The following is a 26337-nucleotide window of genomic DNA, read 5'->3' on the forward strand; positions in this document are numbered from 1 at the left end:
TACACTAAAAAGTAAGAATTTTAATATGTCATTAACAGAGCAAATATTAACAAATACACAACAGGCCTATGAATGCATTTGCATTTCATGAACTATTAAGATGCTGTCTTTTGTGTTTGAGGATCTCGGTTGGCGTCAACATCAAGTCTTTCTGGCATATGTCGCAATGATAGTTTCTGTGCAAAGAGGTCACTGAAGTTGTCTTGTTGTCCTGTTCCCCAGGCCCTGTTGGGGAAAATAAATGTTATAAAGCTTGTTGAGTGGTGGGAGTCATAGTGATAAGTCTATTACAGAGGACACAGCACTAAGCTAAAAACAGATGCTGTGATTTATGCAAAGTATGCCTCCCCCTTTCACAATACCTGTGGGAGTTAAGGTTAAGGTGAATGTAGTAACCTACTGTTTGAAAGCAAGTATTTTGGTTGCTATGAATGTGTTATATCTGGAGCAGACTTTACACATTTTACTACATGACCTCCATTTCCACAAAAGTAAAATGTTTTTAATATAGGAGCAATTTAATTTTGACTGTTACTGCTCTTTTATCATTATGCATTTCCTGTATTCGGAGAAAAAGGCAATCTTCCATGGCCAATCATACCTTCTGATGTCTCCTCTGCCATGCAGCTGTTCTGATGGCTCATTCTTTCTATTGGAGTAAAAGGCATATAAAGACCACAACGTGGGCAGGTCCAGAAGGAACGCAGACAATCACTGTAGAAATCAGTCTCGCTCTGCAAGAAACATACTGTCTTTGTTATGCAAAAATAGCAAATATAAGAGAACATAGGAGATACTGGTGGAGTGGTTGTACCAAACATCTACCACACACATTGGGGCAAACGCCCGCCACACTTCCCGCCACTTCGCCAGTCATACATGTTACCACTACACTAATTCACTAAAATGCGAAGTTGCGTCTCAGCAGCCGAATGCTGGCAAAGTTTCACTAGCGTCACTTCATCAGCGTGACCATTTATTAGCGATCTTTTGCTAGCGTTCAATTCTGCCTAGTGAAAATTCGTTAATACTCTTATGCTTAGGTCAATATAAATAGGGCGGGTACATATAGGTTGTATATATGTCTTTATTAGAGATGTTGGTTAAAATGCTTGAAGTGGCCACTTATTATTACACATGTCCAAGGAAGCAAAATAAATACAAACAAGATCCTCTAATGCCCTAGACATGAGCCCACCCTAAAACAAATGTGGCATTTGAAGGCAATCCCACTTTAAAAAATGAAAAGACGCCAGTGTTTGTTACAACTTTTCAGCATACAAGATATGATGACGCTTCACCTTATCAATTCGCTGGTCTAAGGTGGCGAAGGAAACTCTTGTGAAAGAGGTAACGTTCTGTAAAATACGTAGTTTAGTGAATTTGCGGAGTAATGATTGTTCGACTGATTGAAAATGTCGGTAGGGTGTGAAACTGAGCTAGCGACGGTCTCTTTCTCTAATGAATTGTCGTCTAAACCTGTTAGTAAATTGGCAATGTCCCTGCTGATGAGATTTCTGCCGAATTTTTGCTAGAGACGGACACTTTGCCCTTTAGTAAATCTCCCCCATTATGTGCTAATAATTTCAGTGGAGAAAAAGTGTGTGTGGCCATGTGTGTGTGTGTAAGAAATGTCAAAAAAGCCTGCTTCTTCTGGGATATATGCCTTGCAATAAGTAGTCACAACCACAACAATCACAATATGGCTTTGACTTTGTTTGCTGTACTTATCATAGTGACTAACGCCCCATTTGAAACACTTCTTATATAGAGTAGAATTTTATGATTTCCAGAAATGGATGCCATTTCTTTGTGGTCTCACATTAGCCTTGTACCGTATTTTCCCCTTTACTGGCTTAGTAACAGGAATCAATGATAGAGAGTCAGAGTTTGTCTGAGCATCAGAGGCAAGTAAGCAAGTACATGTGAGAGCAAGTAAGCGAAGGTAGTTGGCCTGCTTTAGTCTATACAAGAAAACCTTTCTTCTACAACATACCGCAAGGCAGTTATATGTAAGGAAACTCGTCACACTGTATCCTCCTTTTACAAGATCTGGTTTCATGTCCACGCCACTGAACACCCCAGGAAGACTTGATTCAGAACCGAGAGCTTGAGGTCCCACATACAGGTTCTGAGCCTCTAGGGCAGCTAACCTCCGCATACTGTAAATCACCTGAAAACAAGAGAGTTAAAAGAGCTAATATCTATATAGAAAAAGTCATGGAAAAAAATGATAATATCCAACTTGTAGATCACACCTTGTATACAAGAGTGTTTCACAGTATTATCTGCCCCATTTAACACTCTGAGGGTAACAAAAAAAATAAACAAAATGGAGGAGGGGAAATACCAGACATACACACAGACATCTATGCATCTTCCGAACATGCTCTCATCACCTGATTATTGCAGGAATAATTGAGGGAAGAAGGATAACTGCAAGTGTTGACTTTTAATTACTTTTGATTTAACATTTTTGTTCTGCTGATATACAACTTAAGTTGGCATTTAAATGCTAGGGTGATTGAATCAGCTTTGAGCACTTCCATGTGAAACATAAATTGAATGGGTTATATTTAGGTATTCTTCCATTTCAACATAAATGCAAAGCAGTACAAACTGCAGTTAATAGCACTAGAGGAATTGCATGAATGAGAGGTTGTACCTCTGGCCTCACGTAATCCACCAAGCGTCTGCCTAATCGCTCTGCCTCTCGCCTTGCTGTCCTAGAATCGTCTTCTGCGCAGTCCTTTCTTCTAGAAGGCTTTTCCAGCCTAGATTTGAGGAGTTTCTCTAAGGCCACCCTCAACTGAACTGCTTCTGTGATCAGACACAAAGCACTTTCAGGATTGTCCACGTTCATCTCCATCCAGTTATCACACACAAGACGGCAACAGTCTGCACTGGTGTCAATGGATCGGGCCAAGAGTAGAAAGCCCTATTGGAGACAATAAAAATATTATTCTGCTGTTTCTCAGTAAGACGTTCCCCTACACTCATCAATTACACCGTGGTGATAAAAAAAAACATTTTTTGTATATGGTATGAGACAAGGCGAAAGATATCAGCAAAAGCCTTGGATATTGGTTGTCTCACTGAATGGACAGGATGGCAATTTTTTATCTGGCGCATTTGAAGGCGCCCAACATTGGAAAATGTAAACACTGAATCATCAGATAGAGAGAGAATTATTTTGTTTCTACCTGCATATCTGGCAATTCAACTCTAGCGTTACTAGAGAATAGGAACAATCTTTCCCACAACCAATGGTCGTGGGAAAGATGGTAATTGTAACATATATGGCCACCATTAGCTATGGGGGATCACTATCAGGTTAGTAAAACACTGCGCAGCACATTCTTCATTACATTTATTGTTGTATAATATTCAATATGTATATTAAAGGACAAGGAAAGGCAAAAAAATAAAATCCCATTTTTACTTTCTTTAATGAAAAAGAAACCTATCTCCAATATACTTTAATTAAAAAATATGTACCGTTTTTATAAGAAACCTGACTGAATGCGTTGAAATTCTCCCTTCATTTACTGCTGTGGATAGGAATTGTCAGATGGTCCCTAACTGCTGAGCAGGGAAACAATAATATTTATGAACAGCAGGGGGAGCCCCCACCTTACTTCCTAGCCATGCAGAACTCAAGCAGCTTTGTTTATGCCAATCCCTAAGCAGCCCAGACCACACTGAGCATGTGCAGGGTCAGGGTCAGGCAAAGATGTTTAACAAAGTTACAAGATGACAGCCCCCTGTGGCCGCAAAGGTATCAAAGTGGTAGAATTTGGAAGTGGATGGAAGTCCATGTGGCAGCCTTGCACAACTGTTCAGCTGAGGCCTGGTTCCGGAAAGCCCAGGACGTACTCATTCCTCTTGTGGAATGAGCCCTGAGTCTAGCTGGGGGGCTTAATCCCTGAGCTGTGTAGGCCCTTTGGATAGCCTGCTTAATCCAACGGGATATGGTCACCTTGGTGGCAGGAAGACCTTGGCGTGGCCCAGAGGGAATGAGAAACAAGGAGTTTGACTCGATGAAGGTAGTATTTGAGGGCCCGAACCGGATCTAGCGAATGGAGGGCCACTTCCTTAGGATTGGAAGGAGAAGGACAAAAGGTGGGAATGATGATCTCTTGGTTGAGGTGGAAGGATGAAACCACCTTAGGAAGAAAGGAAGGAATGGTGCGGAGAACCATCCTGTCCTGGTATAAAATGAGGAAAGGAGATCTGCAGGAAAGGGCAGACATCTCCGATACCCTTCGAGTCGATGCGATGGCCATGAGGAAAACAGTCTTCCATGTGAGCCATGAGAGAAATGGAGGACAGGGGCTCGAACGGGGGCCGTTGAAGGGATCGGAGCACCAGAGAAAGGTCCCAGGACGGAACGGTGGGCCTAACATGGGCCACTCCTTGCAGCAAGGCTACTCTTAGTGAACCCAAGGAGAGCCCCATGAAAAGCCCCTCCTGCAGGAAGACCTTGATGTCGGCGATGGAGAAGCGAAGGAGATCCGCTCCGTGAACCAGGCACCACTGGTGGTAGGTAGACCAGAACCGGTGGTAGGTCTTGGCAGAGACAGGCTTACGAGCCGCTCTCATGGTGAGGATCACATCGTCCGAAAACTCCTTTTTCTGCAGGATCGCAGTCTCAATAGCCACGCCGTCAATCGGAGGTTGGCTGGGCATGGATGTAGAATTGGTCCCTGATAAAGAAGATCTGGGATGACCGGAAGGGGCCATGGCTCGTCTACGGATTGGTTTACTAGGTCCGAGAACCAGGAGCGCCAAAGCCAGTTGGGAGCGATGAGGATGAGAGTAGTGTGCTCCCTCTGCAACTTCTTCATCGTTCTGGGAAGAAGAGGCAGAGGGGGAAAGGCGTAGGCGAGTTGAAAGTCCCAGGGAGCCCTTAGGGCGCCCGCTGCTAGTGCCAGAGGATCCGCGCGAAGAAAAGAGGCACCTTGCGGTTGTGGCGGGATGCCATGAGGTCGACTTCTGGAGTTCCCCATCTCTGGGTGAGTTGTAGAAAATTGTCGTCCTTTAGAGACCACTCGCCTGGGTCTAGGGACTGTCTGCTTAGAAAGTCCGCCTCCCAATTGAGAAGTCCTGGGATGTAAATCGCGGATAGATGTGCCTGGTGAGTCTCCGCCCAGCGAAAGATGAGTCCGATCTCGTTTAGCGCGCTTCTGCTTCTTGTGCCGCCTTGATGATTCACATATGCTACTGATGTGGCGTTGTCAGACTGGATTCTTATCGCCTGACCCGCTAGTTGAGGCTGCCAGTGGGACAAATGCTAAACTAATGGCCCGAATCTCCAGAAGATTTATGTGGAGACGTTGCTCCACTGGGTACCAGAGACCCTGTGCTTAGTGTCCCTCCAGGACTGCTCCCCAGTCCCCAAGCTGGCATCTGTGGTGAGGAGTCGCCACCGAAGGTCCCTGAGTGGTCTGTCCTTGGTCAAGTGACTGAAAAGAGTCTACCAGTGAAGGGACGCTTTGGTCCTGTGCGATAGGCGAATCTCCTGAAGAAGGGATCTGCGCTTCCAAGCTGAGAGAATGTTCCATTGAAGTTCCCGGAGATGGAATTGCACGAAGGGGACTGCTTCTATGGTCGACACCATGACGCCCAGGACCTTCATGCAGAATTTGGCCATGTGTTTCGGTTTCGAGAGAAGCAACAGCACTAAGGAACGTAGATGAAGAACCTTGTCTTGAGGGAGAGACACTGTCTGTGTCTTTGTATCGAAGAGCATCCCCAAGTATACCATCAATTGATGGTGTCAGGGAAGACTTGTCGCGGTTGATGTACCAGCACAGCTCCTGCAACCTGTCCATGGTCAGATGGAGTGCCTGTTGGGCTGCCAGGAAGGTCGGAGCCTTGATGAGGAGATCGTCGAAGTAAGGAGTAATGGACACACCCGAAGTCCGGATCAGTGCCGTGGCAACTGACATGATCTTGGTGAAAACTTGAGGGGCCGAGGTAGGTCCAAATGGAAGGAATGTGAATTGGAAGTGCTGGTTTTGAATCGAGAAATTGGCCTGGGGACATCGCCGCAGTAACGGAATGGAGAGACTCCATCTTTAACTTCCTCGGCCGGATGAATACATTGAGCTCAAGGATTGGGCGGGCAGAACCGTCCTTTTTGGGAACTACAAAAAGGTTCCTTGAATTTCTCTCCTGGTGGAACCAGCACAATGACGTCCAACCGTAGGAGGTTGTCAATGGTTTCCATGAGTGCTTGAGCTTTGGGCGGATCTTGGGGAAGCCTGGACATGAAGAAGCGGTGAGGCGGGGGGGGGGAGAGAATTCACCTCGTGTACCCAGGAGTCCGGAGTCAGGGTGGTCCATGCGAAAATGCTGCAGTCTTCCCCCTACGGTCAATAAGCAGAAGATGTCTTGTTGGCTGGCTTAGAAGAGGGTTTACAAAACTGTCATGACGATCTGGCCTTATTTCCAAAACGTCCTCTGCTGTTGGAAGAATGTCTGGGGGGGGGAAGACCTGGAGGTCTTGCTCTGGGGGCCACGAAAAATCTTTCCCTTGCGAAAGGAAGGGTGGGCTTTAGGCTGGGGCAAAAGAGTACTTTTGACTCCCGTAGCCTGGCTGATCTTGTCCAGATCAGGACCGAAAAGGAGCTTGCCCTTGAATGGAATGGAGGTCAGGGACTTCTTGGATGAAAAGTCTGCAGACCAAATCTTCATCCAAAGAGAGCGTCGGGCAGCCACCGCAAGAGCAGTTGATCAGCATATCACCTGAGCTGCATCAAGGGATGCTTCGCAGAGATAGTTGCTAGCCTCCTTGATCTGAGTAGCAAGTTCGGAGAGTTCCTCGCGAGGAACCCCAGAGGAAAAGGCTTGGCATAGAGCATCCGACCAGGACTGCATAGCTCTAGCCACCCATGCTGAGGCGAAAACCGGATGCAAGGAGGTGCCGGTAAAATAAAACTCCTGCTATGAGACTATCTCCTAACCTCCTTTGGACACAACTAAAACTGGTCTGGCTCCACCTGGGAGCTGGGGTATAGCAGGAGGAGGAGGGATTAGTTTGTTCTTTTTTGTTGTGTCCTGCCTCCTAGTGGTGTTAGCTATACCCATTGTTCCTGTGTCCCCCAAGCAGACAAGCAAGGAGAAAAACTGTGTAAAATAAAGGAAAACATAAAATCAGGCTGTACTATTTACTCTTCACTGCTGACTTCCTGCTGGATCTATGCAGACCACAACAGACTATCATCATAAGGCATGATAAAAGTTTGTAACAACAACATCACAAATGCCACACGGATTTCAGTGTTATCGGAATGTGTTCCTAAATATCAGTCAGAATATACATAGGTTTGAAAATCCAGTTTACTTTTGATAAAAAAGACCTTGTAACTACAGACTTTATAACTGTGCAGTTATTTGGCTATGAGGAGAGAGATATGACCCTTTACTGGAACTAGAAAAAATAAATGTGGCACCATGGCTGATTGTACAGTAAAAGTCAGCTTTAATGTAACAAGGTAGAGGCAGTTCTCCCTCACATCCAGTTTGGTGGCAGATATATGGTATATTTAGGACTAATCCAGAGTGCTTGAGACCTGGGGTTTTCTGCTATTTTGGTCACCATACCTTTAAGGTCACTAAAAATCATTTAAATATCAAATAAACCCAAAAGGGTTTGTTTTGCCACCAATATAGATTCATGCAGCTTAGAAAAGACGAAGTAAAGGGTACTGTTTTATTAATACAGATAAAAGGGAAATTATGTTTAAAAATGATAATTTTTTGCTTCAAATGGAATCTATAGGAGATGGTCTTCCTTTATTCCTGAGCTCTCCGTATATTTGGTTTCTGTATAACAGATCCTATACCTTTATTGTACAGCTGTTTCTAAAACATTCCAGGGTCCAACACTGTCTGTCATCAAATTGAAAAGCAGAGGGGAAAACAAAGTTTCAACAGTACAGCTTACATTATATTATTACATTATAAAAGAGAAGTAAAAAAAATCCCACCTGTAGCCGATAAATATGCAGAGCTAGATTATCTCAATTATGATGCATTTTATAATCAGAATGGATTCCATCTGAACAACTGGACACACTTATGTTTACAACAAAAGGAGTTTGTATCCCTGGTAACTAAAATCCCCAGATCAGGCGAATCTGAGATGTTCAATAAGACTCAAAGCCCATGGATATTAATGGAATATTCAGGCAATATCAGATATTTGCTAAGGCTCTTCTATAAAAAAAATCAATTCTGGCTTAAGAGCAGATGAACCAAAGCAGATTTTAAAGCTCTACATGTATTGTTAAGCTAAAACCCCCATGCCTGATCTAAAACGTGATTCAGATGATCCCAACCTTGTCATGGGTGTGATGAGTTCCACACAATGGATAATTAACATCAGGTAGGAGAAAATTTAATGAGATTGTTGCCTTTACATCAGAATAATCTAATGCAATAAAGCACTGAAGTACAAGCAATGAAGACTGAGGACTGTCTCACTCCTCCATGCACCTTTGTGCTCAATCATTATTAATTTCCAGCATTAAAATAATAATGAACATCACTTATCAGGCGAGCAGTGTCAGGCTGTACAATTGCATTTATACCTACAAGGTTATCACTTTCTATTTCTATCCTGCTCTGATAAAACTCTTTTGCACAACAAGCAGGAGCAGCTGTGGGTGGCATTCCCAAAAGTCCCCTTAAAGACATAGGCATCAGGCATTTTGCATTAGCTTTGTTCTTAAAATATGAAATAAACCTTAAACCCAGGTCACTTACCTGGAGAGCTAACAATCTCACACAATTTACCAAGTAAGGTTTGTTTGTCTCCAGCAGAGAGACAAATGCCACAATCTGGTGTCTGCTGCTCTGACCTTTGTTTTCAGAATCTAATGGGTGAAAATAATTCACAGTGAATATCTTATAAAGTGAACTATAGCCCTTTAAGTGCAGGTGCAAACATGCCTTGTTTTTATATCTGGTTCACATTCACTTCATTTTCTCAGTATGCTCAGCAAAACATATATTGATAATCTTTTTAGTTTAGTAACTATTTTAAAGCTATTGGCAGCCTTTTTACGGATTGGTCTAAGCAGAATCATCTAAAAATAACAAACATAATAAAAGAGGTGGCACTTCTATAATTGAAAACGGCATTTCATGCACAGCCAAATCTTGCATATAACAATTATGGAATTTTTGATTCCAGGACCAGCACTCCCTTTGTGATAGTGTTTTTATTACACACATTTTTTACTTATTTAAAATGTGTGTATAATAAAAATGCAAGGGAGTGCTCGTCCTGGAATCAATAATTCCGTATTGGTTATATATCAAAAAAAGACCAGCAACACTGGAATGTTTGTGCACCAAAATTAAGGTGTATTCATATTTGCATGAATAGCAATATATATGGCTATTCATGCAAATCTGAATACACCTTAATTTTGATGCACAAACATCCCGTGCGCGCGCACGCACGCACGCACGCACGCACGCACACACACACACACACACACACACACACACACACACCTCTGCACTCAACCCATTATCAATATATTTAAGACAGAGGCATTTTGTGCATACTGCTACTAAAAAATGCCTTACCCTTTAAACAAAACAGGGATTGTTTGTCCATATATTGCAATATATTTAAGCTGGCCAACTACGTCAAAGTCATCCCATATCTGGCCAGTCCTACACTCAATTTTCATCTTATTCATTAAGAATTATATTACATTATGCATTTTACAAAGGGACTAAGTTTTACCTGCAACTTACTAGCTGCTTTCAAAGTAAAACTCAGCTGCCCTTTTATTAGACACCAGTGGGATCACCTGACTATAGCTGGGAAGGGTGGGAGTTACAACATGGAGCTGGTCACTGCTCCTGTATAACTATAACAAACAAGGGAAAGTTGTGCTCACCACTATTTTTTAAAACCATTAGGCGGGGGTGCAATGAGGCTGTGACCACAAAATACATATAGTCAACTACAAGGGATCCTCTGCATTCAACCCATTATCATTATATTTAAGACAGAGACATTTTGCGCATACTACTACTGAAAAATGCCTTACCCTTTAAACAAAACAGGGATTGTTTGTCCATATATTGCAATATATTTAAGCTGGCCAACTACGTCAAAGTCATCCGATATCTGGTCAGTCCGGGGAGTTTTACTTTGAAAGCAGCTAGTAAGTTGCAGGTAAAACTTAGTCCCTCTGTAAAATGCATAATGAAGTAATAGAATTCTTAATGAATCAGATGAAAATTGAGCATAGGACTGGCCAGATATGGGATGACTTTGACGTAGTTGGCCAGCTTATATATATATATATATATATATATATATATATATATATATATATATATATATATATATATATATATATATATATATATATATATATATATATATATATATATATATATATATATATATAGGATAGAGCCGCACTCCAAAAGGTTTTGTGAATCAAATTGTATCTATTAGCATCGGTGTCCAACGTTTCGGCCCCTCTTGGGGCCTTTTTCAAGGATCCAAGAGGGGCGGAAACGTTGGACATCGATGCTAATAAATACAATTTGATTCACAAAACCTTTTGGAGTGCGGCTCTATCCTATTGATTAAGTATTAATATATTTTGGGCCTGCACCCATGCTTATACTTCAAATCCGGATTAGAGTGCGGCTGCTTTGTTACCAGATATATATATATATATAAGCAATGTTACCAGATATATATATAAGCAATGTCAAAGCAAGCAACTTGCTGAATCAATCTTCAAAAGGTTTTTTTTGCTCAACGTTTCGGTCCCCCACAGGGACCTTCATCAGGAATCAAACAGTGCACTGTTTGAGTGAGTGTATTGATATATGTATAATTATCTGTATATATGTATTGGGGGCTGTATGGAGGGGTTGAGCGTGGACTTGGACTACCTTTTTTTCAACCCAAATAAATTTAGTAATGTTGGGGTCTATTTATGAACAATCAAATTTCTATTTTTTTTTACCAATCTCTAAAAATTTGTGGTTTTTCTATATTTATTTAAAACTCTAAAAATTCAAGATGGATTTAGTGTAAAAACTGTAATACAAAATGTCACCAAGTAAAAGTATACAATGTCCTATAGAAGTCAATGGGAGCTGTGCTGATCTTGTTGGACCATTTTTAGAGGTTTTGTAGGTATTTGTATTTCTTAGTGTATTGTTCAGCGGTTTTTGTTTTCTTTTCTACTTTTTATATTTGTATATTTTAATAAATTCCATTGGCATTCGTGATTTAGAGAAAGTGAGTTTATTCATGGATTCTAAAACCCCTAAAACCACTAAAATGGGACTGTTGATAAGCAGGCCTCCACGGTCAATTCAAAACAAATGTTTTCAAGCATGTTTAAATCAAACTGAATATTTTATGCAGAATATTTTATTTGTGCAGTGGTTACATGGAAAGCAGACTCTTTTGAATCTTCTCAAGCAGCACTTGGGCCACCGCAAATGTTTGTTGAGTCATATTGCTTTATGATTATATAAAATTATGCATGGAATACATATATAATGCGGTAAACCAGAGATATCTAAAGTTGTCACCTTGGGACATTTGCAGCCTAGCTACAAATTCTATAGTGGTGCATTTAAGTATGTAAGTAAAGTAGTTAGTGCCACTATATTTATGTGATGTACCAATGTTCTCAGTTTTTGGTAGTACTATATTTTTGTTCGTTGATCCATTGATTTAAAATGATCTTTTCCCTGGATGCCATTTGAGGGCAAAATATAAATCCAAAAATCCCAACCAAATCAAAAGACTTTGCACAAAATGTTTGCTTATTTTCAGTACAGTGCAGGATATAACAAATTCATACATAGTTGCTGTTCCTCTGATCATACATTCACGTCTCACATTTAAACAGTTGGGGAGTATCAAATGTAAATAAAGCCATTTAGCTATTGGTGCCATACTCTCAACACTATTAAGCCACTCAGAATAGTTGCACCTGTAGCATAACCCAAAAGCTGCTCTTTCATGCATTCTGCAGTCCTGTCAGTCATTACACAGTTATTTATTACCTAGTACTTTCTGTAACAAATCATAGTACAAAAGGTTAGCTGTATTTACCACAAATATGTACAATAAATAAATATATGTGCTCAGCAGTATCGGCCATATATTTGTGTTAATTACACATGATGCTATTACCGTTCCCAGCAGATTCCTCTACGCTGTTCACCTGCAGTAGCTCAGGAGTGCTGGAGAAGATACAAGTTGGGTGCAGAACGACTCCCTGTTTATTCTTTGTATGGAAAACCTAAGCAGAGACAGGATGATGAGTGTTTAATAGATTTCAGCAGGTTAATTTGCAGGCATGAACATAGCAGCCTAATGAATGTGGATTTTTTCCGAGAACAAAGTCATCTTCAAATGTCAGGGCATCCATGGTCAACTTAGGCGTATATTTGAACAAGGATACACAGAGCTGTACATTTTATATTGTAGAAAAAAACCACAAAGGGATAAATTATACATAAAACTGTGGCAAACATTTTATTTTTAAGATTATAGTACTTAAAGGAGAACTAAAACCTAAAAATGAAAAGGTCTAAAAACTCCATATTTCATATAATGAACTTATTGTACCAGCCTAAAGTTTAAGCTTCTCAATAGCATCAATGATCAAGGATTTCAAACTTGTCACAGGGGGTCACCATCTTGGAAAGTGTCTGCAACACTCACATGCTCAATGGGCTCTGAGCAGCTGGTGAGAAGCTAAGCTTAGGGGTTGTCTCAAATTATCAAGCAGAAAATGAGGTTGGCCTGTAATATAATCTGATGCTACAGGGCTGATTATTAAATTCTCATGCTAGTTGCACTGGTTTCTGTGTTGACATGTAGTAATGATCTGTATTAATTAGCCTTATATTGTGAAATCAATATTATATGTGTACTGTATATCTTGAGTTGGTCCCTAGGCTCAGTAAGTGACAGCACCACAGAGCATGTGCAATGAATCAGCAGAAAAGAAGATGGGGAGCTACTGGGGCATCTTCAGAGACACAGATCTTCTCTGCTAAAGGGCTGTGGTTGCTTTGGGCTGGTACAGAAGTAATGATACTGTAATGATACTTACCTGGTCAGAGTCCTTGCGACAACTGTTGAAGCTATCAGGCACCCCTAGTTGTGGGTACAAACCATGGCACACAATCAGCTTCAATAATGATAACTCCTGGCTGGAGAGGTCTTGACCCGTACTAGAAGAGGCACGCAATTCATCCACATTGTGCCTTAACTTGAATTTTACATCCTGAACAAAAAGCATTTTTTACATCAAAAAGAGACACACAGATGAACTGTTCTTAGTTTTACTATATTCCTCCATTCACGTAACAAATGTTGATATATAGGTAAAGGACCCATTATACAGAAAGTTATGAATTACGTTACATTTTTAAAAATTATTTACTTTTTCTCTGTAATAATTAAACAGCAACTTGTACTTGATCAAAACTAAGATATAATGAATCCTTATTGGAGGCAACACAATTCCAGTGGAAATATTTAGGGGCAGATTTATCAAGGGTCAAATTTCGAAGTTAAAAAACTTTGAAATTCAACCATCAAATTAGCCAAATGCTAAAGTCGAACTTTTCTTTTTGAATTTTTTTGGCCGTTTTCGGTCGAAGTAAAATCGTTTCGACCGTTTGTTGAAATTGTTCGAAACGAACGATTTAATCAATCGATTTAAAAAAAATATATACCGTATATACTCGAGTATAAGCCGAGTTTTTCAGCATCCAAAATGTGCTGAAAAAGTCTACCTCGGCTTATACTCAAGTCAGCGGGCAGTAGCTGAGATTGCAGTCACTTTTAATCATTCCTATATCTCTTGGGGAGAGACTGCAATATCACTCAGCGCCCTCTGTTGGTTATATGAAAGAATAACAGTGCGCCATCTGTTGGTTATATGAAAGAATAACAGTGACTGCCATATCACACAGCGCCATCTGTTGGTTATATGAAAGAATAACAGTGACTGCAATATCACACAGCGCCCTCTGTTGGTTATATGAAGGATTAACAGTGATGGCAATATCACACAGCGCCCTCTGTTGGTTATACTAAAGAATAACAGTGACTGCCATATCACACAGCGATATCTGTTGGTTATATGAAAGAATAACAGTGCGCCCTCTGTTGGTTATATGAAAGAATAACAGTGACTGCAATATCACACAGCGCCCTCTGTTGGTTATATGAAGGATTAACAGTGATGGCAATATCACACAGCGCCCTCTGTTGGTTATACGAAAGATTAACAGTGATGGCAATATCACACAGCGCCCTCTGTTGGTTATACAAAAGATTAACAGTGATGGCAATATCACACAGCACCCTCTGCACATGGTAGTGGGACAGTGGGACAATCCGGTTGATCGCTGGGGGGTCGCTTTGGCGGAAAGTGCGCTGCTGGGAGACAGGGCTGTAGTTGTGTCTAGGCTTATACTCGAGTCAATAAGTTTTCCCAGTTTTCGTAGGTAAAATTAGGTACCTCTGCTTATATTCGGGTCGGCTTATACTCGAGTATAAACGGTACTTCAACTTTTTAAAACTTAGCCAAATTTTGGCTATAGGTTCCAGGAGGTCCCCATAGGCTTAAATAGCAATTCAGCAGGTTTAAAGTGGCGAAGTTGACGTTTTTTAAAGAGACGGTCGAATATTAGAAGTATTTTCAATTCGAATCAAAGTCGAATTTGGCCTATTTGATGGTCGAAGTACCCAAAAAATACTTAGAAATTTGAAGTTTTTTAATTCGAAAATTCACTTTGACCTTTAGTAAATGTGCCCCCTAATGTTTAAATTATTTTTTAGTAGACTATCCAATTTACAGAAAGCCACAAGTCTTGGGCATTGTTTATAACAGGTCCTATACCTGTATTATAACTGGAAACTACCAACTCCTATAGCTCATTGATGATTTCAGACTTTCCATGTGTTACTATGGGATACTAGTAATTTAAATGTAGATAGCTCATCAAATGTCACATGTGGGCCCAAACTCTCTTGCCTCAAACCTTACAGCACAGGTAGTAGAAATTGACGTGTGCAGGCACTGAATCTGGATTACACAGATACAAAAAGTGCAGATGAAATAGTCATTACATGAAGTAATTTAATCTCACTAAGAAAGCCTTACGCATTTCTCAAGCACTTAATCACAGGAATTGCCTATGATTAAGTGCCCCTAAGGAATAATATGCGAATGGCTCTCTTAGTCACTCTTAGTTTAAAAATAAGGACTAATTTTTCTGAACTTTTTCTATCTACATAATCTAGATGCAGTAACTGCCTACATACATTTCAGACTTTACTAAAGGTTGTAAATTGTACATGTAAAGCACTGTGTAACTTGCTGCCACTATAAAAATACAGATATAGGATCCATTATCCTGAAAGCTCCGAATTATGGAAAGGCCATCTACCATAGACTCCATTTTAGGCAAATAATTAACATTTTTTTAAAAAAAAAAATTTTGTTCTCTGTAATGATAAAACAGTACCTTGTACTTGAGTCTAACAAAGACATAAATTATCCTTTTTTGGAGGCAAGGCAATACCATTGGAATTATTTAATGTTTAAATGATTTTTAGCAGACTTTAAGTATGGAGATCCAAATTATGGGAAAACCCCTTATCCAGAAAACCTCAGGTCCCAAACGTGCTGGATAACAGGTCCCATACCTGTAAATGATGATGAAGTTTTGAGTTAGCCTGTGATAGGCCCAGACGGCAGGTACTCTATGTCAAATAATAACCCCTTTCAGCATATGCACTTATGTATAACAAAATTGGCTACTAAGGTATAATCCCATTGGACACCAAAACCTCCCATCATGTGATTTTGTCAGCATACATCCCAATATTTCTGCATTGCATACTAATCCCAGTAGGTGCTATTAGCCAAGTGAGAAGTGCCTATTAAATAAGAGTGTTTTAACAAATTAGATTAAATGCAAATTAAATTATATTAAACACATAACATAAATGGAAATGGACTGTCCAATTACCAGTGAGCCAAACACTATAAGATTCGCTCATTTGGCAAGGCCGTCAACCGAGCGGATCTTAACCCGATATGCCCACTAACGGCTGGGCAATATCGGATTAATCCGAAAGTTCGGCCCTGGGGTCGAATGATCAGAATACAATACTACGAATGGGCTCCGACGGGTCACAGGACCGCATCAACTAGCCAATGAGGTCCTGGATCGCACAAAAAAAAAAATCAAACTTGACTGGTCGATATCTGGCCGATTTTTGGCCTGATATCGATCGGGAGAACCCGTTGGGAGCCCCCACACATGGGCAGATAAACTGACAAATGGGTCTAAAGGACCGATATCAGCAGCTTTAATCTGCCCCTGTATGGCCACCTTAAGTATCACATGTATCACATTTAAAGGAGAATTCAACCGTAACATAAAAAACCCCTACCTCCCCACACTACGTAGACCCCCCTCCCTCCAACCCCGTAGTCTAGCTGCCCCCCAGGGCAAATGCCCGTAAGTTTTTACTTACCCCTCGGTGCAGATTCTGTCCTCGGAGTTCACGACAACCATCTTCCTTTCTTCGTTAAACTTCGGAAGCAGCGTGGCGTTTCGGCGCATGTGCAGTTAAAGTAATGTTCCAGTCCCGAATAACTGCGCATGCGCTAAAAGTCTTTTGGACATTTTCGTGACTTTCGACACATGCGCAGTTGTTTGGGACCGGAATATTACTCCAAGGGCGAATGCGCTGAAAATGCCAGTCTGCTTCAGAAGTTTATCGGAGAAAAAAAGATGGCTGCCGCGAACTCTGCTGGACAGAATCTGCATCTGGGCTAGGGAGGGGGGTCTACGCAGGGTAGGGGATTTTTTTATGTTATGGGTTGAATTCTCCTTTAACATATAAATGTGTAATGAATCCAAATACACTAGTACAAATTAGGGATGCACAGAAATTGCAGAAGGATTCAGCCGAATCCCAAATAGTGGATTTGGTGCATCCCTAGTACAAATCCTTTAAATTTTATTCAAAGCATCGTAAAAGTGTTTAGTATGTGGGGCACTATGGTAGCAGAGGCAACTTTATTTGTGTGTTTTTCGGTTTTTCAGAGGAGCATTGGCCTAGGATCAGAGGTTAGTGATTATAATCAATTAGGGTTGCCTAACTTGCCTAATAATGACACATTTACACCAGAGAAGAAACCGTTGATCTTCTCTCTACTGCTCTGACATCAGTGTGGACTGACAGGCAGATGCCATGGCAGTCAGTACACAATGACAAGAAAACGGCTAGTTACCCCCCCCCCCAATGAGCATGTTATCAACATATCCAACAGCATAAGGTCATGGTTCCTCCATACTTAGATTATGAAAAATTACTATAAATACTATAACTGGGGCAATATTCATTTATTGCAATAATGCAAGTAAGACAATATAATTTTGTATGAAATTTTACATTGTACAATTGGCAAAAGTGAAGCCAAGTACATTTATAAACAATATACAGTATATATATGCAGAGCACTCATTTACACTTTTCACATTTACAACACGGCTGAGATCATTGCTAAGCCTGGCACACTGCTGCCATCACATGGAACTAAATTGCTACTGCTCTGCTTACCACTAGGCTTGAATCAAGGGGTGGTTCAACTTTACGTTAACTTTTCATATGTTATAGAATAACCAATTTTAAGCAACTTTTCAATTGGTCTTTATTATTTCTTTCTTATAGTTTTCTTTATTATTTGCCTTCTTCTTCTGACTCTTTCCAGCTTTCAAAAAGGGGGTTCACTGACCTCATGTATAAAATAAATGCTCTGTAAGGCTACAAATGTATTGTTATTGGTACTTTTCATTATTCATCTTTCTATTCAGACCCTCTCCTATTCATATTGCTGTCTATTTTTCAAATCAATGTGTGGTTTCTAGGCTAATTTGGAGAGCTGCTGAATAAAAGCTGAATAACTCAAAAAAACGTAAATGATAAAAAGTTAAAACCAACTGCAAATTGTCTCAGAATATGACTTGCTACATCATACTATAAGTTAATTTAAAGGTAAACAACCCCTTTAATTGTATTTAAACCATTCACATCAATAATAAATATAGAGAAACTTAAGAGGTTTTTTTATGCCAGATGGTAGGCTTTCTGCTTCTTGCTTAGCAATAAGCACCTAAAATACTCCTCCTATTAATAAATATAGTACAAATATCAAAGCAGTGTGCTTAATATATTCTATGGGATAGTCTCTCATGCTTCATTTACAATTTGGATGACCCAACAGTATCAAAATCTACAACAACCCTTTCTATTGCAAAATAGTTCTATGACAATGTGATTATTACCTGAATATCTATGCTGTCTTTTCTATCAGTGTGAGCCTGTTCTTCTCCATCACTAGAGGACCCAGCACACTCATCCGGTAGCTTTAACATTTTACGTTTTCTTTTATCCACCCGTTCATGCTGTCTTTTGAGTTGGTGTAGCTCCTTGCGTTCTCTATGCTGTCGCTGGCGACTGTTCCGATCTCCTCTGTGACCTTCATTCTCTTCCACCAGCCCGTGGTCCTTCAAAAGTTCCTGAGAAAGGATCAGTGGCAGAGGAAAATGTTGAGTTTCTCAGAAAATACTATTTATAACAGTAAGAATATTAGTGGGAATATAGCACTGAAACAAAGCAGAGGTCAGAAACATTACAAATAATGGTGTCATTAACCTAGTGTTTCTTCCAACAGTTTCATCACATTTTTCTACACTTCATGATACCAACCTTGAACTGGCGACGGAGGTTTGCCATTTCATATAACCTTTGTTCTTCTAGTCCCCGGCGTCGACACCACTTCCTAGAATTACTGCTCCGACTTGCCTTAACCTAAATTAAAATACAACACAGGAACAGGTCACATTTACAATGACATTTCTAACTGCCAGTTTCACTGCTCTAAATTTCCTGTCTAATATACTGAAATATACTAAAATATTACCCAAATTTGGCTTTACAGCAAAGAGAGTAAAGGTACCTGCTCTTTAGCTACTTCTACGTTAAGGCAGGGAAGATTCTTTGACTGCCACCAACAGTGAAGCACACGCGGTAATTTCAAATGACAAATTATTATATTTCTTAGTAACAGATAGATGGTAGTTTTCAAATTTGTCAAGGATTTCAAATGATTAGAATATTCTTTATTTAAATTGTTTTCCATATTGGGGAGACCTTACTTGCTGCCCTGAGCACCCACATTTCTAATTAAATATAAGTTAAAACAGTACAGGCACAGGATCTGTTATCTGGAATGTTTGGGGTCTGATGTTTTCTGGCTAAGGTATGTTTCCATAATTTGGGTCACCATAGCTAAAGCCTTGGAGAAAACATTTAAACATTAAATATTGACAGTATCACTGTTTTGTCACCAAATGGATTCTTGTAGCTTGGTTACCATCAAGTATAAGGTAGTGTTTTATTACTACATAGAAACATTAAATCACTTTTTTACTTAAAATGGACTCTATGGCAGACGGCCAGAGTTTTCTGGATATTTTAATACAGCATTTACTAAACCTAAACATACTGGGGTACACAGCTAGGTATGTACAACAGAAGAAGCAAATCAAGATTTTGTTACATTTAATCCACACATAGTGATTCATGAACAGCATAAAACACTTAATGAATCTTTTGTACCTGGACCCACTCGTTGAAAATATTAAGCAGTGTAAAGGGGTCCCCATGCTCACTCTCCAGGGGCTTTCTGGCAGTGCCCCACTCTGGGTTGCTTGTTGAGTTTCGCAGAATGGGAGACTGCACACTTAAGGCAGAAGCAATGGTCAGAACTGGTTCCACTAGACTGAAAAGTGAGCCTAAGATCAGCATTTTTCCTGCAGAAGACGTGTGAACATACATGTTAACAAATATTAATGGATCTTAAACCACAATTAAAAAAAACATCAAATTCTGCTTACCTATGACAACATCAACAGGCAGTTTGGCAAGCAGTGTCCCAATAGGCGTTAGTTCCTCGTTTATGTCTAGTGCCCCTTGGTCTCGCAAGTAGAAAATAGCTGTCTCAGTGCTGGACATTGGGGGCTGCTCAATAAAGGGGAATTGTCGAGGATTACCTAGGCCCATGCTCTTCATCTGTTAGTATTAGAGATATTGAAAGTTTTTTTTTACTGACAAACCACAAATGCTGGTCTTATCCCAATTACTTCATCCAAATGCATCAGTGGTAATATAATTTATCCGCATCTCTCCTCTTGTATTAGCATACTTAGTTGTCGCAAAGACCCAAAATTAATAGTAATTCAGTTTCTGCTAATTAATTTACAGGAAAGATAGAAATGTTTCACTATTTTTAGCTATTCTAATATAACTGCTACCTTATATAAGAAGTAATGGTTGTCTAATGTGGCAAAATCACACACCTATGGGGTTATATATCAAGATATGAGGTTTGAGAGTTTTTTTTCTACCTTGAATAAACTCACAGCTTGGATGTTTGTTTATTTATGAAAAAACCTGAAAGTAAAAAACTGATTGAATGCAATTGGGGCAAAAAACTCTAATACCTCACATTTATCAAGTTTATAGGCTAAAAATCCTTGAATTTATCAGGTTTAAAATCTTCGAATACCTTGAATTTATCGATTTTTTGAGCACAAACCAGCATAAAAAACTCAAAAACATCTTGAAATGGTTAAGGGACCTCTGCCATTGACTTTCTATATGACATTAACAGGTTTTAGCTGGAGTATTTTTGGATTCTGGCTTTTAGCAGCTTCGGGGCATCATAAATTTGAGGGTTTTTTTCCAGCGAAAAATTCAAATTTTTCAAGAAAACACAACTCGACCTTTAATAAATAACCCCCCATAGTAGTCTCCCCTTACAGTAGCAAGTAAAGTAATATTTTATGGCAATTATCAACACATAGGAACAGGTAATTATGCACTAATCCCCCATACACTGAAATAAGGCATTAGATATAAACACAATGTTGTACACAGATGAAATATGTACTCAACATTTCAAATAAAAAAGTAAAAAAAGTTAAAACGGTTTTATTTAAAGTATATGTCATATCATGATATCATCATACCTGAAGAACCAAGGAATCCAGTGCCACTCGCTGGATTTCTGGGACAGGGTATGGAGAAAAAGCATCATAATCTGACTCTGCATAGAGTCGATAACACACCCCTGGCCCTGTCCTTCCCGCTCTGCCTTTCCTTTGCTCTGCACTTGCACGGCTGATCCAGAACTCCTGCAGACGCTGCATCTTTGCTTTGGGGTCAAAACTCATCTCCTTCACCTTACCTAAAATAAAAAGCAGCTTACCCCAACATATAAAAATCTGTTACACTAAAATTACATCTTCCAAATTCATTGCTGTCTAATCATCCGAGTTGATGACTTACTTTGTGTCCAGTATCACCTTTAACAAATGTATTTCATTTGAAAGTATAAATACAATGCTAGACCTTTGGAAGCAATATTGTGTGTATTTGTGCTTTTCACAGAGAACTAAACCATAAAAATTAATATGGCTAGAAATGCCATATTTTATATACTGACTTTATTGAACAGCCTAGAGGTTCAGCATTGCTAAAGTAGTAATGATCCAAGCCTCATAGCAGTTTCCCCATCTAGGATTCTATTAGTCAACACACACATGGTCCGTGTAGCTGAGAAGAAGTTGAGAAGCTAAGCTTAGGGGTTGTCAAACATTATCAAGCAGGAAAGGTCTGCCAGTATATAAACTGATGCTACAGGGCAGATTATTACATTCTGGTGCAAATTGTGATGGTCTCTAAGCTGCCACATGCCAATAATTATTTACTAATCCGTTTCAGCCTTATATTGCAAAATTTATATCATATATATTCAGTATCTTGTGTGTCTTTCCCTAAGCTCAGAAAGTGACAGCAATACAGACGTGCAGTGAATCAGCAGAAAAAAAGATGGAGAACTACTGAGGCATCTTTGTAGGCACAGATCTTTACTGCTAAATGGCTGTTGTTGCTCAAGTTGGTACAGAAGCCCGGAACAAAATATGCAACATTTCTGCCCTTCTTCTTAAGTTAAGCTTTAGTTTTCCTTTAAAACAAACTGGGTTAACTTAAAGGGATACTGTCATGGGAAAAAACATTTTTTTCAAAATGAATCAGTTAATAGTGCTGCTCCAGCAGAATTCTGCACTGAAATCCATTTCTCAAAAGAGCAAACAGATTTTTTTATATTCTATTTTGAAATCTGACATGGGGCTAGACATATTGTCAATTTTCCAGCTGCCCCAAGTCATGTGACTTGTGCTCTGATAAAGTTCAATCACTCTTTATTGCTGTACTGCAAGTTGGAGTGATATCACCCCTCCCTTTTCCCCCCCAGCAGCCAAACAAAAGAACAATGGGAAGGTAACCAGATAACAGCTCCCTAACACAAGATAACAGCTGCCTGGTAGATCTGAGAACAGTACTCAATAGTAAAAACCCATGTCCCACTGAGACACATTCAGTTACATTGAGAAGGAAAAACAGCAGCCTGCCAGAAAGCATTTCTCTCCTGAAGTGCAGGCACAAGTCACATGACCAGGGGCAGCTGGGAAATTGACAAAATGTCTAGCCCCATGTCAGATTTCAAAATTGAATATAAAAAAATCTGTTTGCTCTTTTGAGAAATGGATTTCAGTGCAGACTTCTGCTGGAGCAGCACTATTAACTGATGTGTTTTGAAAAAAAATTTTTTTCCCATGACAGTATCCCTTTAACTTATACCTTTGGTGCAAAGAGAATTTAATATATCCAAATATCCTTACAATGGTTGCCTGTTTGTTATAATCAGTTAAAAAGCCACAGTAAGATCAAACATTGGGTTCAATCCACTTACAAATGAAAATAAATGTAGCATGCACTTGATAGTGGAGCTCATTCTATTTACTCAACATTATGTAATCCCCCAACACCACTGAAGATTTTAAATAATCGTAAGACTATATATTTGGCACATTTCTTTTAGAATTGAAGTAGGAGTTGCTGTTCTGCAGAAACTGAATCTCTATATTACAAAATTTGAAATATTACAATTCACAGTGGGGTTATGGGAAAAAAACTAAAATGCTCACCGGAATCAAGAACAAATCTTACTCCATCAATTGTGACCGATGTCTCAGCAATGTTAGTGGAGATAATACATTTTCTGACACCTGGAGGAGCCAAGTCAAAGACCTGGGCATTGGGGAAAAAAAGAAACACAGTTTGCCACTATGCTCTCGATTTACTGGAAAACTAGTATTTTAACACAGAATTGTATTGTCCATGCATTATTTTTACTAAAAGCTTCATTATAAATACTGATCAAAAACATGACAGTCAGCAGCATCATCTGTATTAAAATCATGTATCTTTATTTTGCTCTGCTTAGGTAATAAACAAACGCATTTTGGGAGTGCAAAAACTCAAGTATTTTCCTCCCATTCAAACATTAATAATTATAAATTCCACTGCATCTTGCTCTCTCTGTTTTATGGTAGGTTTCTGCTGAACTATTCGTTGTCCCTGCTACTGGGTGTATTATTTAAAGCATCTTTCAGGCGGCCCTATCATTCTCGACAAAATCGTCAGAAATAAAACAACAATATTTGGATATATAATCAAGAAATTTAAATATATACAGATTGAAGTTGAAACAAAGTGGAAGACTGCCTACCTTGTCCTGATCTGCAATTGCTAGTGTGCTGTGTAATGGGAGCACAATCCAGCGCTGAGTGTGAGTGGCATACACCTGCACTGCTTCTAGAACACTGCTGATTTCAGTCACTCCACTTAAGAATATTAACAGATCACCACGCTCATCTAGTGGGTATTTGTGGTCAATGGCCTGCAGCACTTGGAGGTATGGCCGAGGATCCAGCTTCTCTGATTTAGACATTGCCTCCTCCTGGGGGATTGGTTTGTATATTACCTGAGTCGAAAAGAACCATATAATTAGTCTGCCCAGTCAGTAGGACAGTGCATTTAAATACAATTACATTAAACCGTTACCTGGATTGGAAAGAGTCTGCCAGGAACCTGCAGTACCGGTGCCTGGTCAAAGTATCCAGAGAAAAGTTTGATGTTGATGGTGGCAGACATAAGTATGACCTTGAGGTCTGAACGCAGAACAAGTAGCTGACGTAGGACACCGAGCAGAAAGTCGCTATGAAGGTGCCTCTCGTGAACTTCATCCACAATAATGACCTGATATTGAGGAAGCGTGGAGTCCCTTTGGATATGACGTAGCAAGAGGCCCTCAGTTAGGAACACAATTTTTGTAGCAGGTGATCGGCTGCTCTCAAATCGGATTTGGTACCCAACCTAAACGTTAACATGAAGTTAAAAACCACCCAACACAAAGATATCTCATTGTGTCACTTTGCTCATACATATGCAGAACTTACATACAATGTAGGTAACTTTGACAAGACCAATCATTCAGTATGTCACTAACAAAGTCAATTTGCTTCAAAATGTGTCTTGATCCTAACCATTTGACTGAAATTAGACAACTTTAGTCACTGAATGCAAAGATCGTTTAACCATTTTAAATATTTAGCTTACACATAATTTAAATCACACTTATTAGTTCCTGTAGATTGATAGCTTTCCTTACAAAGTCTTATTCCTCTCTTACCTTTGAACCATACTGATTAAGGCTCTCAAATCCAACTCGCTTGGCTAATGAAATACAGGCAATACGGCGTGGCTGAGTGCAAGCAATATGTCCAAAACCAGCTGCCAAAAGGTACTGTGGTACTTGAGTAGACTTTCCACATCCAGTATCCCCAGCCACCACTACCACCTGATGTTCACGCACCATACTGATTATCTTATCCATGTACTGAAAGATGGGCAAGCTCGATCTCTCCTTGCGAAGCTTGACAAGCTTTGCAAAGCTTTGTTTCTGGGTAAAATCAAAATAGTGCAGAACAGCCATCTTGAATTCCTCTAACCTCTCCCTTGGTATGGCTCTACAATCTCTCGATCTATATTCCCGGTTGCGTCTAGACTTCTCTACATCCTTGCTCTGGATGATAGAAAGGTTAATACGATATCTTGGGTCATACTCTTTAGGCAGGTCCTTTAAATTCTGGCTACATTTTTCCTTATCTATCCTCTCTTTGCTTCTCCCATCTCTCTTCTGCATCTTCTGGAATCTTTGAAAGCGGTCAAAAAACACCCAAAACTCCTTGCGGTCTTCAAAATTAGTCTTGATGTAGCCTTGTTCACTAAAAAACAATTCTTCTAGCTGTAGCCGAGTCTGAGGGCAATCCCAGTCCCAGTGCTGTCTTTCTCTGTCTCTTTCCATTTCTGTTCTTTTCATTTGAGTATCGATTCCTAATGAGTTCTGGAGGCATAAAGATATACTTATTTACGCTTATGATTTACAGATATTCAGTCTCTTAAAAAAATGACATGTTGCTCTGAGGCAATGGAGACACCTACCTTCCCTCAGCCACTACATACTAATAAAATATATACACCCACCCCCACAACTTAATGCCAGATAAAGGAATCTCCTTGTTATTTCCACCACAGACTCTCATTGGGCATCCCACTAATTATTAATGGGCTGGTTCACCTGTAAATAAACTTTTATGTATGTAATAGAATGGCCAAATCTAAGCAACTTCTTTCCAGCTTTCAGACGGGAGTCGCTGACCCCATCTAAAAAGCAAATGCTCTATAAGGCTTCATACTTCTTATTACTGCTACTTTTTATTGCTCATCTTTCTAATAATGTCCTCTCCTATTCCAGTCTCTTATTCAAATCAATGCATGGTTGCTAGGGTAAATTCGATCCTAGCTACCAGATGTTTATAATGCAAATTGAAGCGCTGCTGAATACAAAGCTAATTAACTCAGACACCTTAAATAATAAAAAATGAAACTAATTGCAAATTGTCTCAGAATATCAGTGTCTGCATCATACTAAACGTTAACTCAAAGGTGAACAAGCCCTTTCTTCTGTGGAGAAGCTCAGCTACTACTTTACTCGATTATACACCGAACAGACATTACACATGGCTCTATTAAATGTAAGCTCATTTCGTAGTTCGGACACTCAAATCAGAATAGAAAACAAGGCATACCTAAGGGATGCTCACGTGATCGTGCCCTGACCTCTTGTCGTGTAACCTATCCTTGGAGTAACCATGTACTGCACCGATTGTCGATGTCTGGTTAGCTACTCGCTTTTCTCAGGGATACCGCAAGCTGGCCAAGCACGGCTGGGGGCGGAGCAATGAAAATGATGATTG

At 39.8% G+C, this 26337-nt stretch overlaps 1 protein-coding gene across 4 annotated transcripts; it reads right to left on the bottom strand.

Moving 5' to 3' along the window:
• dhx34.L (DEAH-box helicase 34 L homeolog) lies at positions 1-26337 on the bottom strand. 4 transcript variants are annotated; one of them, XM_018230204.2, is made up of 17 exons: positions 26201-26337; positions 24711-25424; positions 24083-24394; positions 23748-24002; positions 23164-23266; positions 21142-21359; positions 20008-20182; positions 19730-19923; positions 18818-18919; positions 18394-18627; positions 13131-13304; positions 12203-12311; positions 8773-8882; positions 2666-2938; positions 1997-2173; positions 602-734; positions 1-225 (listed from the first exon to the last, which is right to left on the bottom strand). In XM_018230204.2, exons 2-17 carry the CDS (start codon positions 25398-25400, stop codon positions 86-88), a joined length of 3399 nt encoding a protein of 1132 aa, XP_018085693.1. In that variant the 5' UTR covers positions 25401-25424; positions 26201-26337; the 3' UTR covers positions 1-85. The 4 variants fall into 4 exon arrangements, with proteins under 4 accessions (XP_018085693.1, XP_018085690.1, XP_018085689.1 ...); XM_018230201.2 differs by having other exon boundaries at positions 26170-26323; XM_018230200.2 differs by lacking the exon at positions 26201-26337 and adding an exon at positions 26099-26166.

Source organism: Xenopus laevis, chromosome 8L, assembly GCF_017654675.1.
Source record: "Xenopus laevis strain J_2021 chromosome 8L, Xenopus_laevis_v10.1, whole genome shotgun sequence".
NCBI lineage: Eukaryota > Metazoa > Chordata > Amphibia > Anura > Pipidae > Xenopus > Xenopus laevis.